We start from the raw sequence: 20,159 nt of genomic DNA on the forward strand, positions 1-20,159 counted from the left end.
TGTGACAGCCGCTTTCTGTCCGTGTGCTTCGGATGTGTGCGCTCAGAAAACTGTATATCAGTAGTTTAAACTCGTAAGCTTTAAAACGCATGATTTCAGCGCGATAAACATGATCATCAGAACCAAAACAGATGTTTTTTAGCAGGTACGAGCTGTAATGGCACAGCTCTATTCTGGAAAAGGGGGCAGGGAGCAGCAGCTCATTTGCATTTAAAGAGACAGGCCCGAAAAACAGCGTGTTTCTGCTTCCACTCAAAATAGGCATTTTCAAAATGATATAATAAATGATTATTTTGAGCTGAAACTTCACAGACACAGGGACACCAGAGAATTATATTACATATTGTAAAACGGGGCATAATATGTCTCCTTTAAAAAAATAATGAATATATTGTGTACAGAATAAGCACAACCTAAACACATTCTAAAGTGTTCTTAAAATGTTAAGTGAAATGTGAGTGCACACTAAAACGGAAGTATAGATTGTGAGTGATCAACAAATTAACAAGACAATAAGATAACAGCTAATGCTAACATTGTAAAAATTCTAATTTTTAATCTGAAACTTTGACTTGTTTTCTAAAAAAATATGTAAACATCCTTAAAACAAGATAATTTACCTGAGAAGCAAAACTGTGAAATATTAAGAAAAATTCTACATTCGTAAATGCGAATAGTAAATCTTAGCGGCCTTTGCTAAACATGGTAACATGCGATGAACTTGCAATATACAGTACGTTAAACTTTCGAGGAACTCATTCCTGTGTGTGTTTCTGATAAATACCTTTGGTTTGTATATTTGATAGGATAACTCTGTACTCCTCTCTTTCTTCTGGTGTGGTATCCTCAAGTAGCCTCAACACTATAGTATTATTTAACATTCCCTGAAACAGAAGTTGAGGCAGAACATGAATTGCTCATTGTCCTTTGAATTCGCAAGTTAGGTTTAAAAGTTTAAAGAAATGCTCAAATGATCTGGTAAAGCAACATTTTTTATTCATTACCTCAGAGAAAAATAGAGTTCCCGAGGTGTCTGTAAAAGTCATTGAGACTCGAGGGCCTTCGATCCTCCATTCCACTGTGACATTTCCAATAGCAGGAGCTGTTCTCTCCACCAGCAGAGACAAACTCTCACCTGTTGAATACAATGAACATCTAACCTTACTTATTAACCATTTTCTGGTATAATGAGACGTGGATTTTGCATTGGGTTTACTGGCTTTAATAAAACCTCAACAAACTTTACTTCAAGTAATACAACCCTCAATTGATTTAGAAGCTAATATTAATGAGATGTGTGTGAGTTCCTTTTCCTTATATAGGGATATAGAATGCACGTGTCCTGTCATGCATGCATGGTGACACGAACCATCTTCCCTAATGTAGCAGCTGTTGCAGATCCCTCTTCTCTCATCACATCTTGGTACTATGTTACTAGTTACTATGGAGCACAAACTGATGCCTAATTATCCAATTACAACATATTTAAAATGCCTCTACTCTTGCACATACCCGCAACAGAAGTTAAATCAATTATGCTACTCTTAAAACCACCTCTGCCTGTTGAGAAATTACATGAATAAATACATTATGATGACTTTTTTAATTAAAAGCCCATTCACACCAGGGATGACTATAACCATAAGTTGTTGGAATCAGAATTATTTTCATTTTATTAAATTATTTCCAACTGATGAATGATAAAAACCCTTGCTGGACAATCAGAATCCACCGCTTGAAAGAGTTTGAACATTTAAAGCAGCAGACGACAAAACTATTGTCTTTCGTCGCATCGTCCGGTGTAGACACAGTTTTATGGATATCATTCGTGGTGTGAACAAGCCTTAACTGTAAAAGTGGAAAAAAAAGAAAAACACAGACCCTCTCTGACGATGACAGATCTTGAAGCTGTGTGAAAGCCCACCACACCAGCTGCATTGTCATTGGCCAGGATGAGGATGGTGACTGTGTCCGAACTGGGAAGGATACGGCTGCCACCCTCAGTGCTCACTAACCCAAGCTGTAAAGTCTCGGTGTCTTCAGGTTCCATGTCATCCATGATGACAAACTCAAGGGTCTTCTTTACATCACCTTTAAGGCACAGACAGGGGGCAATTTCAATGTTGAAATTAAAAAAAAAGGACTTCAGTTTATTTATTTATTATTCAGTCAATTTATTTATTTAGAATGATTTATATTCATTTATCCTTTATTTTATTTAATTAACCAATATTGATTTATTTGATTGATATTATTTTTTCGAATTATAGAAATGCCAGAGTAAAGTATGAACATTGAAAAACAAGGTTAAAAATGACTCGTTAAAACTTTCAAGTTTGAAAAAGCACATTTTGCTAAAGTAAATCTCCTGACTTCTCGTGGCAAGTGTTGTCAGTACCACCAAAAGTACAAAGCAGACCAGACTTACCCTCTGCGAAGATGAGGGTCTCCCCCGTCCCATTGAAGTCAGCGTTGGGTGTGGCACTGCCACCAACATACTTCCACTCCACTGTAACCTGTCCCATACTGCCTCCTCTCCTCTCAATGACCAGCAGCACTGTTGTTTTTGGTTCCTCTCTCACTTCGAGATACAGGCCATCTTGTGTGGCATTGGGGTTAATGCTGTAGAGCAGAAATATTCCAAACGCATCTCCATTCATTGCTATAGTCACCAAAGCTGTGTCTGGCTGCTGTATCGTTGGCAAGTTCTTGGTAGTTGCGGTCATGTTGACCAAGCTAACACTCAGGATTTTAATCACAAAACTCTCATCCACCTCTGGCAAAGAGTCAGGCAAGATGGGTACAGTTAGGTTAGCGACTCCCGATCTGTCTTGCATGGTTGCGGTCTGAGCCGTCATGGTTATGTAGTCGCTCCCAGCAACAGCCTGCGAGCTAAACAGCGAAGCGGATGCTGTGGTGTTTTTTAAATAGGTGAAGGTTTGTGGGGAAGGGCTCAGTTGTCTGGCCCCAGACGTTACCCAGAAGCAACTCACTCTTGGGGCGTTGGTGAAGCTGAAAGCTTGGCAAGCTCGCTCTCTAAGGCAGAACGCAGCACAGAAATTCAGGACGTTTGTGTCTGTGGTGATGTTGATGGGTCTGCGGATGGCATTAGATGGCACTCCAGCCAATGGAGAATCATAGTAAACCAGGAAATCTCTGCCTTCCCTGAGAGCATTGCTTACGATATCAACTTCAGAGGTGCTATAAATGATCTCCAGCATCCCAAAGTTACCACCACTGCAGTGAAAAACACACAAAAAAGCAACATAACATACCATTCAAAGCAAAATTAAAGACATAGGAAAAACAGGCACATTACCTCCGTCGAACTGTAATGTTAGCAATATAGATCCCTTCCAGTGGCTCCTGGATGCGGTATACTGCTTGCTCAAGGTATACAGTTCCGTGAGGGTTGTCATTGGCAGGAACAATGATATCGACTACTTTCTCAGCCCCAATGTTCCCACCATTGGTGGCACCTATGAGCTCAACCTTTATGACCTGAATTAAACAGAAACACTTAAGTAATATAGAGTTTTCATACATCCTTACAAAGCTTAAAAACCAACACTCACCTCTTCAATTTCAGGTACATCATCAGCCAAAACCTCAACTCTCAGTGTCTTTAAGGTTTCTCCAGGAGCAAACCTGACCTCACCAGACAAAGGTCGCAGATCACCAGTGGCAGGTCTTCCATTGACTGTGGCTCTCCATTGGACATCCACATCACCTATAGTTCCAGCATTCCTCACTATGGGTAGGGACACCTCAAAAGCATTCACTGCTGGCTCCTCGATTGTGATGGGTGCAGCCTGAAAAACTAACCGTCAAAAATACATTACATCTCTTCAAACTGTCACCATGTAAAACACTGAACATGTTTCATTACTGAACTTCCATGGCAAGCACGCCATTCATAAAAACTAACCAAAAGATCCATATGGATCATCTGAGGGTAGGATGGTAATGATGGCCTGTGTAAGGTCCCCCAGGAGAGCGCCTCCTGTTGTCTGGTTGAGAAGCTCAATTCGGAAGGTCTCTTCCAGTTCAGGCACCACATCATTGATGATGAGGATAGGGACGGGCTTGCTACTCTCTCCCTCCAGCAAAACCACATCAGAAGAGGCCACACTGTAGTCTTCACCTATATATGTCATTCAAAAACATATGATATGATTCAGAAACATATGATATATATGAAATATATAGATATAAAACACGTATTCCATTAATTCCTGCACTTATTTGTTTAAAAATAAAGTAAAACAGTTATATAGTGAAATATTACAATTTAAAACATTTATACATTACAATTCAAACCATGTTAAAACAGACAATTCTGATTTGACAGTTTTTGTGCTTAATAAAAGCGGTGCTTTTTTCTTTGATGAACAGACAGTTCAAAAGAACATTTATTTGAAACAGAAATCTGTAAAATGTCTCAATGTCTGCATTTTCATTACCCATCAAATTGTGCAAATTGAAATTGCAAATTTAAAATTTGCCCAACGGAAACACGCCATTTTCACAAAAACTCTCATATCGCAAAAAATGTTTTACACTTGCATGAGGTGGTTTTTCAGGCAATTCTAAAAAGGAATATTTCGCAAAACTGCAATGGAAACAGTTTTTTTTTTTTGTTGTTCACATTTACAGGTCACCTGGCGTATGTAAAAGTCACATGATCATTCTTTAATGTAATATAACATCCAAGAAACACCTCATACATGGCCGCTCTCAAGTATAAGGGGCTTTCCTTGCCATTAACGCTTGGATAATTTACACTGCACACGTCTGTGGTGTATTACGGCTACGACACGGCCACCAGAACTGATCACAGTCAATGCTTGTGCTCATACCAACCGCGGCACGGCAGGTTTCAGAAGTGTCCCAGAAGCGGCTCTCAGCGCTGCTTCACTAAAGATACACGCATTCGTCTTCTTCGATTAAAAATAAATTTAGTCGCTGTGATATACGTTAACCTAACAACACCCGTCGCCATGACTTATCATGAGAGGAAATATTACATTTTAGTCGCATAACATTGGTTAATGGAAACACCATTAAAGTTTTGCACAAATCTGTAATGGAAACACAGCTACTTTTAACCAGTTTAATGTGGGCTTGCTCAATAAAAGTATTCATCAAACATTCATTTACAATATGTTTTTCTTTTCCTAGAATATTCAGGAAAATAACATTCCACAACAACGTTCATAACAACAGAAATACATTTGTCATTAAAACTCACCCACTCTAGCGGTCAATGGAACTGCTCTGAATTTGACAGACACGTCAGCAAAAATCCCTCCAATACGAGTTACATTGATTATAGGTCCGACGTAGTACTCGGGCACACTCACTGCTGGGGAAGACAGTTGAAGCACCCCAAAAGCACCATCACTGGCCTCTATAATGATCTGGGCAACTGTGGCGTTCCGTGGGCCAAGTCGAGGGGAAAGAGCGACTGAAAAACCAAAAGTTATTTTCAGTACACATCCTGGCTTTTTGTTTAATGCAGTAATGCTTTGCACATTTCATAGATTATAACTCAAGACACCTTCCAAGTAACTTTTACCTGGTCTGGGTTGCAGCCCTTCAACCAAAGTGACGCTGACAAGTTCCAAAAACACAGACTCTGCTCTCTCCGGTTCCTCATCATCAAGTACCCTCAGGGTCACATTTACTTCACTCTGATTAGCAGAGAATATCACAGACTCCACAACAGGCACAAAGTCATTCCCTGCACTGGCCCGACCCACTCCCAGTGTGCTATATGGAGCTGCATCAGTGTCCCTCAATGTTCGATATGTCACTCGCACCCTTCCCATTAAGCCTTTTCTCCTCTGTATGGTCAGGGTGATGACAGCATTTGCTTCTGGCACACGGATTGGTCTACTGCTGTCAGAGAGTACAAAAAGTCCATAAGGGTCGTCGCTGGCCAATACAGTCAGTGTGGCAGTAGTTTCCTTCCCGAGTCGACCATGAGAAACATTAGAGAGGCGGACGCTGAAGCTCTTGTCTAGTTCTGGAATGTCATCTTGGGAAATCAGTAAGTAGATGCTTCCAACAGTCTGGCCCACCTCAAAGGTCACATTGCCAGATCTATAAACAAGTTCTCCCTCTGAATTAGCATCTGCCTCCCAGTACACTGTCACATTGGACAGAGCGCCAAAGGTACGAATCACCTGAGAAAAACAGGAAACTTACATATATTAAACATTAACATTTCTCTCATCTGTACAATTTGTTTTCAATAACATTTATTTTTTACTTTATTTTAATGACTCTAAAAATGCATATTTCTGAAGGGTCATGTGGCAGTGAAGACTGGAGTAATGAATACTGTGCCATCACAGGAACAAAATAAATTTTAAAATACATTAAAATAGATAAAATATTAAAATACATAAAATATTAACAACTTTATTCAACAATTCTTCTCCTCCAAATCACGTAATCCGCAATTATCGAGACTACCACGACGCATGCTCATTACTTTCCTCTGCACATAAACAAGGTTCAGTGCACACGTGTTCTACGTCAGCAGCATCACGCGCATGCTTTGTTTACCTGCAGAGGTACTCTTGATAATGGCGGAAGATGTGATTTGGAGGAGAAGAATTGTTGAATAAAGTTGTATTACAAATAGTATTCTCACAGTGTTGGTAAAATTATGGTTGAACCACTGATGTCACATGGACTGTTTTACCGATGTCCTTACTACGCTTCTGGGTCTGGGAACATTTCAGTTGTGTTGTTGTCTATGAAGGGTCAGAAAGCTCTCGGATTTCATCAAAAATATTTACATTTGTGTTCCGAAGATGAACGAAGGTCTTATGGGTTTGGAACAGCATGAGGGTGAGTAATTAATGACAGAATTTTCATTTTTGGGTGAACTATCCCTTTAAAGTATTTTTGATTAACTAAACGCAGCCTTGATGAGCATAAGAGGCCTCTTTCAAAACCTAAAGGCAGTGAACCTTTTTTTTTCAAGATCTTGTCTATGATATAATTTCTGCCTGTTTATTGCACCACATGACTCATTTAGTTTTTTCAAATATTGTTTGCATATTTACATACTGATATTTTTTTCTAATAAATAATTCTAATTCTCTATGTTTGTAACATACAGTATAAATGTATTTTAAAAGAACTTTTTGAATAAATTCATAGATGGGACAAAAGAAACACACTGATGATGTGCCATGTTTATAACTAGGACTGACCTGCAGTACTACAGTACTTCTGCCCTCCTCAGGCTCTGTGCCATTCACAGTCAGAGAGTCGGCACTGAACTGGAAGACGCCGTGAGCCTCATCAGAAGCAGCGATGGTCACAATGATACGAGCAGCAGCGCCCAGGTTAGCTTCAGAGCAAAACGAAATTTTATCATTATTCAAGCCATAACATAAAAGAAGAAAATAAGAAAATAAGTAGACCCATTTTTTTACAGCTACTACTACTTTTAAAGACACCCTAAAGAAGGGCACCAAGAAGCGTCACAGAGGTGAACAGTGACATTTTCAAAACATCATTTACCCCTATTGGCCTCCCTTAAACATAAAGGCTATTTGCTTTTCCCACATCTTTCCTGGTATTGCTCGCATGCCTTAGTACTATGTAAACAGCTTGGCAGAGTCTGGGGATTTGACCGTTATGGGCAGCTCTTAAACTTTACAACTTTTAATCTAGCACTTACAAAATAAAGCTTGTGTAAGGGGCGACCTCAATTACGCAATAAATCAACAAAAGAAAGAAAAACAAAAAGTAAGCAGCGAATTAGCATTGGTTAAAGAAGTTCTGTTGAAAAGATCTGCCAAGGCCCAAATGACAGATAATGGGGCATGAAGTGCCTCAGAAACGCCAAAGCAGGAGCAATTCAAGCAGTTAGGAAATAATAAATATATAAAAAAAACTCTTTTATTCAACCTGAAGGGAACTTTGTTAATATTAAGAGGCACTTTAGCTTTATATACAGTCAAACCAGTATTTTTTTTCCAAACAGAATCCAGTCTGGTATTACAGCAAATAATGGAAATGAGGAAAAAGTAAACTGTGAGAGAAAGATCTGTGAGAAAAAGAATCTTACCATGATGATAGTGAAAGGATGGAAGAAAGAAGTCAGTGTCACTCTCGCCACTTCCACTGGCTTCGCTTGCAAAAAATGGATCCACTTAAGGAGCACACAGGAGCCAGATAGGAACAGACATTCACACATAGTACATATTGAAATCATACAGAATGTTCCATTATCATGCACAAACAGCATGAATGGAGCCCACAGGAGACAGTGCATGCGGAAACAGTGAAAGAAAAATCAAGAAAGTAAAAGAGAGGACACAGAATCAATCTGAACTGACAAGTTTTCTTACCTCCTCCATTTGGATTATAAAGTTCCACTCTGAAGACTTTGTCCAACTCTGGGACCGAGTTGTCTATAATAGTCACATTGATGTACTTAAATCTCTCGCCAGGCAAGAAGTCTAGAAATCCCTCTGTGTCCTGTCAGAAGATGGAAAGGAATTGTGCCATTTTAATATACAAAGGAATTTTATTAGGGGATCTTGGTTAATGAAAAATGACTCTTATTGCTGGACTGTATAAGAGAGCAAAGACCAAAAACATATACACACTGTTCAAAACCTTGAGGTCAATAACATTAATATGGTGAAATATTACTGCAACTTAAATCAACAGATTACTAATTTTAGTATATTTTTAAATTTTATTTGAATTTATTCCTGTAATGGCAAGACTGCATTTACAGCAGCCATTACTCCAGTCTTCAGTGTCATATGATCCTTAAGAAATCATTAAATGTGCTGATTTGGTGCTCAAGAAACACTTATTATTATTATCATCAATGTTGAAAACAGTTGTGCTGCTTAATATTTTGGTAGAAACTGTGATACACTTTTTTTCCAGTATTTTATAAATAGATGGTTTAAAGTTGTTGTTGTTTTATTTAACATTACTGTTGGTACCTCATAGTCCTCTGAACCAGCAGCTGTGAATGGAGACGTACGATAGCCCACCATCACCCTTCCCAGCAGTCCTTGTGCTCTGGCCACCAGCAGACTGACCACACCAGCCTCCTCTTGAACAGTCACATGGGCCTCCTCTAGTGCGGGTCTGATCATACCCACAGGCACTGGGGTAGTTTGAAATTGCAGTAGGCCTGAAATTACATTAATAACCAGTCAACTATGACTATCTGGCAGCATAAATGAAAGAATTAATCTAAAAATGGCAAATATACCAATTTACCATATGGATGATCGCTGGCTTTGACTGTAATATTGTTGATGGCATTGTTTGGGTCAATGCTGGCTCCACTGGTAGGAGTGGAACCTGGTTTCCCATCACCTGATTCAGCTGATACCAACCTAACCCGGAAGTGCTCATCAACCTCAGGCAGGTCATCATTTAGAACCAACAGGTTTAAAACCTAGAAGACAAGAGAAATCAAATATAAAGGCATTTATGAGTGAGGCTTTGCCATTACTTAGCGAATTTACACTGTCAATTAATCAAAGTGGTTAAAACCACCACTAGATGGAGCCATATACATTTACAGTTTTGCTGTTAATAAAAAAATATTAAGACATCAACTACATTCATCAATGCAAACTTTTTGTTATTTAAAACAAGTTTGTTTTAATTTTCTAAGTCTGATTATATCTCTTTATTGTTTTAAAACATTGTTACTTGTGGTTGATATGTTTTGATCGTAATTTAAATTTAATTTCTGTATTTAAACATATACAGTCATCATGTGAACAGATGTAATGCAATGGCATGTAATTGCAGTTGTCCAGCCATTACACATTAATGGCAATATTATAAAGTTCCCCCTTAATTGGTGGTCCTGTGGTCATTAATAATAACTGCTTGACAGGTCGATCCTGTTACCTCAGAGCGCTGGCCTGGCAGGAAATGGATGGAGCCTGTAGCATTGGCAAAGTCAGAGGCATTTGACGAGTCTGCGGGTGAATCAAGCTGAGTGACGGTGTAGTTTACATAGACATGATCCAGAGCGCCACGTGTGCGCTCCACTACACAGGAGATCATCGAGCCTTCCTCAGATATCTGATAAAGAAAGGATAAAGGTCATTGTAAACCAACAATAGCAACAATTAAAAAAGAATTTCAGGACAAAATAATTTTAAACCATTCAGAGTTTTAGAAGTTGTTAGGCTGAAATGTTATAAACTTAAACTAAGAAACAGATGTATTTTTTGCCAATTTTGAGATACATGATCATTAAACACAGTTTACAGTCTTTACATTGCATGTAACTGGTTAAATAGAAAGGAAATTATTGAATAAATGTCCGCTTTCCTTTTTCTGCTTAGTCTTGTTTCTATTTGCTTAGAACATAAGAGAAAGCACGTGCTACTGTGTCTTTTCTGTCAGTAGTTGAGAGGTCCTCCTCTAAAGGAATTCACTGACCATCTGTCTTGTTAATCGAACAAGTAATTGGAGATGCCATGCATCCAATCTCCTTGAAGAGAAGAATGCACGCTCCATCCATCCAGGCGTGAAGACATATTAAATATACATGAAGACATGGTCTCACAACTAGGGGTCACGTTACATGCTTTAGGAGGGAAGGTTAACCAAACACTGACAAAGAAGCAACTTGGGTACTTAATCAAATAATACGGTTAGATGTTAACTCATTAGACCTTAATTGTGCTGGTCAGGAGGCTATCTGTAAGGCAACATTACAGATTTCTCACTGGATGTCACCCCTGGACATCTATGTTTTGCATAGTCAGAATTAGTTCAGAGTTTTTGCATTTGCATTTGCATAGGAGTTATGTGTTTATGCCAAACAGTGGCATTGCTTTATCTTTGGTTTTAAAATAAAATAAAAAACTCAAAAAGCATCATATAATTATATGAAAGATTTTTTTGCACCTACATCTGGTATACAAGAACCAGTAAAGCCAAAAAGTCCATTGGCATTATCACTCTTCATGACCCTGAGGATGGCAGTAGGTCTGGGCATTGGCAGACGGGCTCCACCTTGAACAGCCACCAGTTGTAGGTAGAAAACCTCCTCACCCTCCTCTTCTTGATCGTCCCGTACTTCGACTAAAAACGACTTCAGTTTCTCCTCCTGCCTGTATGTCAGGTACCCTGACACATTGTGAAGGTCATTCTTGGCTGGTTGGTTGTGGAGCTCATGAATCTCGGAGCGGTTGAGCCAGCTGGAGTACAGCCGGAGGTCTTGTAGAAGACCAGTGAAGCACTGTTCACCATCTGGGTTGGAACCGATCCTAATAGGTGCAGCATCTGTATGGAAGAATTCAACGCAAGGCATTAGGATGGATGGATGGATGGTGTGGCTTTTGGGTAAACATCTGGGCTCGAAATGTGCTGTGATTGGTTAGCTGGGTGTGTTGTGATTGGCAGCACTCGGCACCTGGTCGGGAAATGTCATGCCCCTTACCATAGCGAGCTTACCTTACCTGCGAGCTTCAGTGTAAATATTGCATCAATATCAAATCAATTTGAGCGCGATTTAAACCCGGATGATTGTAACCACTCTAAGTTCGTCTGCCTTGTATATTTTTTTTTTTTTTTGTTGTTGTTGTTGAGCAAAATAAAGAATAATCTTACTTATACCAATGTGTAATAAAATTAAATAAAAAGAAATGCATATCTCCTGAAATCTCAAAAATGTTTGGGTTTATTGCATCACATTATATTAGGACCCTAAATAGTGTCTGTAGCGAACCATGCTAAAGGCTTTTAGGTGGTTGCCACGTTGTTAATATGAGGTAGCTAAGGTGTTCTTCTGAGGGGTTTTAGGGTGCTTCTATGCAATGCTAGAGTATTTTACTAGATGGCTGCTTACTGGTCAAAGGTCAGTCTCACTTTTCCTCTATTATTTAGAAAACAAGCACACCTCAATAAGACCTGCAATTTGAGGGATCACTTATGTCTCTAACATAACAGGTGTAGGATGAGGTATCTGCCAAAGTTTAATATTTAAGGGTTAGAATGAGCAATAAACTTCACTAAGGATTTATGAACCAAAATAAATCAAGCTGCATCATAAATGTGCATAATCTATAATGCAGCACATATCTGTGTTCCTAGTGGGCCATGATAACTCATTATATGAGGAGAAAAAGAGAAATGTGACAGCTGTGAAATTGGAATAAGGAAATTGGAAGAGTTCATCCTCGTTGGTTACACCAGCTTAAAGCAGTAACCTCCTGACCACCAGAGAGACATTCAAAGGCACACAACTGTACAAATTGAGGAAATACGCTTCATGGAGCCGAAACAAGAACATTTAACAAAGGCCGTAATCACCAGTAACGCTAACAATCAGAGACAATCTCAGATATCCATACAGTTTATGTGTACATTCACTTCACTGAAGATGGTATAAAAGATGTCAGCAATGTCTTAGTAGGGGCTCTATTGTTTTCACTGAGAGAGAGAGAGAGAGAGAGAGAGAGAGAAAGAGAGAGTACGCCGGCTGCCTTTATGTGCTGCTAACAATGTCCAGCGGCTCAATGTTCGGTCAAGCATATCTTCCTGTGAAAAGCTAAACAATGGCATAGAGCTCTCACTAGACTAGATATGGGCCACAAGAATAGGTGAGGAACCACATCTCATTGCTTGACCAACACAAGCATGAGGAATTTGTTTTTAAGCGGAACTCCAAATGAAGAATTATAGCAGTGGTGGTTTCCTAATTTGTAGTGCAGTTGTTAAAAGGCTCAAATGTGGGGTGCTAAAATAAATTCAAAAAAGCCTTTGATGCAAATAATGTGAAATTATGAGAATGATTTAAATAAAGACTTAAAATGAGGGTGGCATCAGTAGGATATACTCAGACACAGGTATATTATCTACTTTATATACATTTTATAAAAAATAAATTAGCTATTTAATCATTTATTTGAGTCAATACACTGCCATTCAAAACTTTAGGATCAGTAAGATTTTTTTAATGTTTTTTAAAGAAGTTTCCTATGCTCATCAACACAGAAAAAAAACAGTAATTTTGTGAAATATTATTGCAATTTAAAATAACAGCTTTCTATTTTGATATACTTTAAAATATAGTTTATTCCTGTAAAGCAAAGCTGAATTCTCAACATCATTGGTCCAGTCTTCAGTGTCACATGATTTTTCAGAAATCATTCTAATATGCTGATTTATAATCGGCGTCGGAAACAGTTGTGCTGCTTAATGTTTTTTGGGACCAGTGATACTTTTTTCAGGATACTTTGATAAATAAAAAGTTAAAAAGAACTGTGTTTATTCAAAATAGAATTTGTGTGTTTTATTCATTTTCACTTTTTATTCATCAAAGAAAAAAGTATCACGATTTCAAAAAAAATATTAAGCAGCACAACAGTTTCAACACTGGTAATAAATCAGGATATCAGAATGATTTCTGAAGGATCGTGTGACACTGAAGACTGGAGTAATGGCTGATGAAAATTCAGCGCTGCGTCAGTGAAATAAATTATATTTTAAAGTATATTTTTTCTGTATTTTTGATCAAATAAATACAGCCTTGATGAGCATAAGAGACACTGCCGTTTATATATAGAATTATAATTTGTAATAATAATAATAATAAATATAAATATAATAGTTATATTAATTATAACAATTATAATGTATGCTTTATACTTTTGTGTAAATTATATTAATTTATACATAATTATACATTATAAATATATTATATTAATTAATTAATTTACACATTCATGCTATTTTTATATAATTAAAATTATGAAATATATAAAAATATATAAATTATTACTATAAATGTATTTTATATACACTCAAATACACTAAAAATAGAATAAAAATCAAAGTCAAACATCTCAATCCCTAAATATGGCTTAGGTTCTTTGGAACTTTTCCCCTTGAACTGTCTACCTGCTGATAATAATAATCAATATGTATTCGGGACATATACATATTTGGGACAAATTACTTTTTTTTTTTTTTAAAGCAGTCCACATTTACATTGTTTAAAAAAAATATAAGCTTTACTCACCATTTACAATGGCTTCTCCTTTTAGACTCTTTATCCCCCCAGGGATTGGGCTCCCATCCAGATAAAACTCAATAATTCCATCTTCCACAGCGATGACCACATGAACCCATGTATTATCCTCTACAAATTTAGTTGCAGTAGCTCGCGCCACCTGTGTGCTGTTAGATCCTACGGTTGTGTAATGAAGCATAACAGCAACGTGGGATTCATTAGTCTGGACCTGAACTCCATAATAGATAGTTCCATTCCCATTGCCTTTAGAGACAATAAATCCATCTGTATTAGGCCTGGGCATCAGCCAGACTGACAGGGTAAAGTTAGCCAGGTTCTGTGGAACCTGCAGATGGGTTTCTGCACTGATGGATCCATAAGCTCCTGGAAGTCCAGAGAAGAAGAATGCATCGGTGCCTGCATGGCGTCTCCTGGCATGTGGTCGGAGCTCTACAGCCTGAGTAAACGAAGCCATCAATATCAGGTCTTCCATGGGCTTGAGACCATGTGGGAAAGCTCCTGACAGGATTTCCCAGGCCACACGCACATCTCCAAAGGTTCCTTGCTGACGAAGTATGGTGAAGGATGTGACATCAAACATATCGTTGACTGACAAGACGTCCTCGGCTACCTCACGCTCCAGACTCTCAGGGGCAATAGCGAAAACTCCAAATGGGTCGTCATTGAAGGGAATGAGAACAGATGCATTGAGGTCTTTCTCTGCCAACTTTCCTCCTTCACCAGGATAGCCACCTAAAGACAACATTTGAAATGTAGTAGATGTTATATATTTGCACATATAAAATAACTATAAAACTTAAAGACCTCATGGAACAAGTGATGCTTCACAGGAACATTGTGCAGGACTTTTCAAAGTGATCATCCCAACTTAAAAAAAACACAACTGATAGGTTTTAGTTATGTTATGTATTGAAAAACAGTTTGATATTTAGTTGATTACAGGTGATATAATGGGGAGGGGCATTCTGGGGCATTTGATTGGACAACAATTTGTGTAGTGCATGTGTCAAATTTTTTCGAGAAAAAATACTCTCATGTGGCCTTTAAAATAATAAACAATACAACTAAAACATTGACTGCTGATATTGACTTTACCTGAGACGTTCGTAAGTCTGAGCTCATAAAACTCATTGAACTCTGGGAGCTTGTCTGAGATGGCTTCAAGAACAATAGGTTTTGTCTTCTCCCCTGTATGAAATACTATAGAACCAGATGTGTTCAGAAATTCTTGGTGAGGTTCAAGGGGGGTGTCGTTGGAAAACAGCTGCCAGTATATTGTGACATTTCCAAAGTGTCCTCTGTCTCGAAGAACACTGGAGACACAAAAGGAAACATTATTTCACGGAGAGTAGAACATAAATACTTCTTTGCAAATGCTAAAAGCCAGCGTTGTTTTATCTGAATCAAAATCAATCTGTGCTATGAGATTTACATCTGGTTCAACTGTATATTAGAGATTAGAGAATTGGAGACTCACTAAAAGTTATTGGTTCTTCCCTCCTCCACTGGTTTCTGAGTTGAATCCAGAGAGAATATCCCATTAGCATCGTCATTAGCCTCAATCACCACTGTAGCAGCGTCTCGACCATATACCACTGCATCACCTGACAAGACCCATATACAATCACATAAGTACAGAATCACTCTCATAGTCTCTCACGTTTTTTTTTTTTAAAGAAGTATCTTATGCTTACTATGGCTGCATTAATTTAATACAATCAAAATATACATATTACTTCAATATATAAAAGTGAAATGTTACTTCTATTTAAAATGTTTTCTATTTTTTGAAATGCTATTTATTTCTGTAATATCAAAGCTGAATTTTCAGCAGCCATTACTCCAGTCTTCAGTGTCACATGATCATTTAGAAATCAATCTATAATTCTGATTTGCTGCTCAAGAAACATTTCTTACTACTATCCGTGTTAAAAACAGTTCTGCTGCTTAATATTTTGTGGAAGCTGACACATTTTTTTCTATGATGAATAGAAAGTATTTTTAAAAGCTTTTGAAAGGTAGTGTATACAGCAAACAATTGCAAACAATTATTGATTATTGGAATATTCATTGGTATCAAGCTTTTTTATATATATATTTCATTACAGAATTACATTAAAAATGTCATAAAAATTTTGCAATCTAGGACAAATAACCATGCAACTAAATTATCATGATAAAAATTCAATCATGCATAAATCCAGAAAGATTTATAATGAAGAAAACAAACATTTTGTGCAGAATCCTTTTCAAATTTCTCATTAGCAAATGCTTGTGCTTTCAAATCTGTGGCAGCACATTATTATTATGCTAAACATCATTCTACATGAAACACTGTTGTAATTGGTACAAGCTAACCACGGCAATCATATTATGCTCTCAAAAGCTCAGTTTCACATCGTAATAACACCCATGTATCAGAACACAATCCCTCAGGGCAAGTGGTAAAGCCTCCAGACAGAAAACTCTTGGTTGGGTTTTTCTTTGTGATCTGCAGGACAGTTCTGTAATTAACTTTCTACAGTCACCCAGCCCTTTTCATGAATGTGTGCGTGTTCCACAATACAAGGATTAGAGAGGGCTTTTGAGAGTCGAGGCCAATCAACAGAGCTCTGTGCGAATCAAAACAAATGTTTAATGGGGTGGATTTATTGCCTCTACAGAGCAGAGCTGAAGAGCAGTATTTGTCTCACGGAGTAGGAATTTAATGAAGCTAATTGGGCAACATAGACAATTAAAAGTTGGGGATTTGAAGGGCTGGCAAAAGAAGTCACCCAAAAATAATGCAGCACAAAGCAAAAGTCAATGCATGTTGAAAGGGACCAAAACTTTGCAACATAAAATGCACTGAATATATGGTTAATTGAAAGCTGAGGATGTGACAAACCTGTGGTGTTGAAGAGAACTATGTGGAATGGTTCATCTGTCTCTGGTATGTCGTCATCTACCACCGCAACCGATATGTTCTTCATCCACTCTCCAAAATCAAAGACCAACATTGAGTCGTTACTCAGTGGAGTGAAGTCTCCCGGTGATGTGTCAGCATACTCAAAACGATACTTCACTGTGGTGATAAAGTTAGCAGGCCCAGCTCGCAGAATGGTGAAATTGGCCACGCCCCCTTCTTGCACCCTCTGAACCACAGGCTCTAGAAAACATTAAAGACGAAGAACAAATTTCAAAATTATTTTAATATTGTTACAGTGAGCAGCTATATCAGTCCCCAATCTTTTGAACAGTTTCTCACAATTGTGGCTTTAACATGACTTTTTATCTCATAATTGTAACATTTCTTCTCAAAATTGTTGCTTTATATCCCACAATATGAATTTATATGTCACACTATGACTTTATTTAGGGGTGACCCTGAATAGTCAAGATTCAATGCTTCGATAGGAGGAGCCTGATTGAACTACCAATCTCACAGCCGAATATTCGCAGAGGTGTTATGAACATTTTGGCTCTATGGGGGTGCTCAAATGTCTGATTTCACATAGAACTACTGGTTTTCTAACCAATAAGTTAATATACAGCCTATTAAGATAATGCTCTAAATAAGAATCTGAAAAGAAAGAAGTTTTAAATAAATATTTTAATGTGCGTGAATAAATCCAACCACCCCTATAGATTTAAGTTTTACTTTCCATAATTCGTGACCGACAGAGGAGCATCTTGGAGGCAGGGATTTAAATCTTTCACAAGACTCAAATTGATACAGGCAGAGTTTTTCGATTTTTTCGATCAGGTAGAGTACAAGTGATTTCAAAACAATTCATTATATACAGGTGCATCTCAATAAATTAGAATGTCATCATCACAATTAAAAGAACCAAAGACTTAAACTACTTCAGTCTGTGTGCATTGAATTTATTTAATACATGAGTTTCACAATTTGAGTTGAATTACTGAAATAAATGAACTTTTCCACCACATTCAAATTTATTGAGATGCACCTGTATATCTTGTATATATTATTTATCTCGTATAAGATGCATTTGGTTGAGTTGCGCAGTAGTAAAGCGCTTCATTGTAGTACTACGGTGATTATCTCTTCAGGACGCAGCGCGAGCAGTACAAACAACAATGCAGAATATTAATAACTATGACTGGGACTGTCATATACATAACATTATAATGAGAACACTATTATAATAAAACGCTGTGAATTTTTTAGAGTTTAGTTGCTGTGTTCCTGCACGTTGTTGCGTGAAAAACACGTCCACAAAAGGAGTTCATTCAGAGCCGCGCAGATACGTTCATGTGCATTCGGGGCATTTTGTGCAGATAGCCTATAAGTCATAATATTAACGTTATGTTGTATAAATAATGAAGCATATTCTATATGAGACAAATGATGAGTTAAATCCCACTGATTAAAAACCTGCTTACAAATGCTTCATTCTACTGGTCATCTTCAGCGCGCGCAGCTCAAAACAGAAATGCAGAACATTAAAAACTACTGTCATATACATAATGTTATAATGAGAGTATTATTGTAAAAAATTTTGTGAATGTCGATGACGTTTAATGTTAACTATCTTTTAATCAAAACATAAAACATTATTTTTGTATCTGCGAGGTGTCCGTTGCACATTTTCCCTGTGTGTTAACGTCAGTAATTATGACTGTCTCTTGGTAATGTATTTTGCCCCGCCCCCAAACATATGATTCGACTATCAGTCGACTATCGGCAAGATTCGAAAATTCCGATTTGACTATGAAAATCCTTAGTCGGGGACACCTCTAACTTTATTACTTTATTGCTCACATTTTTTTTAACTCAGAGGCAGAAACAGGCTCCATTGTATGGAAGTCTGTTTCTGCCATTGCATAAAAATTTGTAAAAAGGTAATTGCGACTTTTTATCTGACAATTCAGACTTTTTTTTGTAATTGCAGGTTTACAGAGATATGAACTCGCAATTCTGACTTTTTTCTCGTTAATTGCGAGTTTACGGAGATATAAACTCACAATTGCTAGTTATAAAGTGGGATAAAAACTCAACTCTGACTTTTTTCACAAATGCGAGTTTGCATCTCATAATTCTGACTTTTCTCGCAATTGCGAGTTTATATCTCGCAATTCTGTCTTTTTTTCTTGCAGTTCTGACTGTGAGATATAAACTCCCAATTGAGAGTTATAAAGTTCAATTCTGAGGGGAAAAAAAATTTATTTCTCGCAATTGCGAGTTTATGAAAAAAGTCAGAACTGCAAGTTTATATCTTGCAATTCTGACTTAATTTCTCAGAATTGCGAGTTTATATCTCACAATTCTGACTTTATAACTCGCAATTGCAAGTTTATATCTCAATTCTGAGATAAAAATTCGCAATTACCTTTTTTTATTTTTAATTCAGTGGCAGAAATTGGCTTCCATACCATTGTATCCTTTTTAGGGGCTTTCGCACTGTGTAGTTTTAAGAACTTGCGTAGTTCTAAGGACAGCCAGCGTGATGGTTCCTAGAGAACCAATTTCTCCCTCGGACCATTTTCCTGGTTGCATTCGCACCGGCAGAAGGAACTCTGAAGCGGCTAACAGCGATGTCTTTATCCGCAGCATTTACAAATTTGCAAATGTTTTCCATGTTCGTGGAGTAAATATTTGTACACGGCTTTTTAAAAATGCTGGGTAGCTGGTGTTTCGTATGTGTTTGGCCAATCAGCGTACACTTACGTCACTGGTAGTTCCTATAGAACTGCTTTAGACCCTACTCTGAAGTAGGAGCTAATTTAGTTCCCCCAAACGGAGTTCCTAGAACTAAATACATTTGTAGTTCTTGCGATGCGAACATGACAAAAAGCGGGAACTTCCATCAATAGTTCTAGGAACTATGAAAAGGTTCCTCTGGTGCGAAAGCCCCTTTTGTCTTCAAATTAATAAGTACATTGTATTGAATGAAAAACATACCAGCAAAATATATCGGATCATCATTCTCACGAATGCTTAAGCTTGCACTGAGAATGCTTCCTAGTCTTGCTCCACCAGTTGCATTCAGAAGGGTGATGGTGAAATTTTCAGTTTTCTCTGGGATCTGCATCAAACAAAAAATGAATCTGTACTACAGACATGCTTCTCCTTTAAACATAAGTATATACTTATGAT

General features: G+C 37.7%; 1 protein-coding gene across 1 annotated transcript in view; it reads right to left on the reverse strand.

Annotated features, from left to right (window-relative positions):
• adgrv1 (adhesion G protein-coupled receptor V1) overlaps positions 1-20,159 on the reverse strand; it is a 138,467-nt gene that overhangs the window by 77,681 nt on the left and 40,627 nt on the right. Inside the window, exons 17-37 of the mRNA XM_016527812.1 lie at positions 19,965-20,088; positions 16,944-17,204; positions 15,534-15,660; positions 15,152-15,369; positions 14,045-14,788; positions 10,931-11,304; positions 9,916-10,092; positions 9,271-9,451; positions 8,988-9,181; positions 8,376-8,505; positions 8,093-8,176; positions 7,230-7,369; positions 5,579-6,188; positions 5,252-5,467; positions 3,929-4,144; positions 3,576-3,820; positions 3,320-3,501; positions 2,429-3,237; positions 1,882-2,091; positions 1,005-1,135; positions 785-884 (exon numbers count right to left, since the gene is read on the reverse strand). Coding sequence (XP_016383298.1) covers positions 785-884; positions 1,005-1,135; positions 1,882-2,091; positions 2,429-3,237; positions 3,320-3,501; positions 3,576-3,820; positions 3,929-4,144; positions 5,252-5,467; positions 5,579-6,188; positions 7,230-7,369; positions 8,093-8,176; positions 8,376-8,505; positions 8,988-9,181; positions 9,271-9,451; positions 9,916-10,092; positions 10,931-11,304; positions 14,045-14,788; positions 15,152-15,369; positions 15,534-15,660; positions 16,944-17,204; positions 19,965-20,088 — 5,473 coding nt within the window. The remainder of the gene's footprint in view (positions 1-784; positions 885-1,004; positions 1,136-1,881; positions 2,092-2,428; positions 3,238-3,319; positions 3,502-3,575; positions 3,821-3,928; positions 4,145-5,251; positions 5,468-5,578; positions 6,189-7,229; positions 7,370-8,092; positions 8,177-8,375; positions 8,506-8,987; positions 9,182-9,270; positions 9,452-9,915; positions 10,093-10,930; positions 11,305-14,044; positions 14,789-15,151; positions 15,370-15,533; positions 15,661-16,943; positions 17,205-19,964; positions 20,089-20,159) is intronic.

Source organism: Sinocyclocheilus rhinocerous, unplaced genomic scaffold, assembly GCF_001515625.1.
Source record: "Sinocyclocheilus rhinocerous isolate Xijiao unplaced genomic scaffold, SAMN03320098_v1.1 scaffold62, whole genome shotgun sequence".
In the NCBI taxonomy this organism is placed as follows: Eukaryota; Metazoa; Chordata; class Actinopteri; order Cypriniformes; family Cyprinidae; genus Sinocyclocheilus; species Sinocyclocheilus rhinocerous.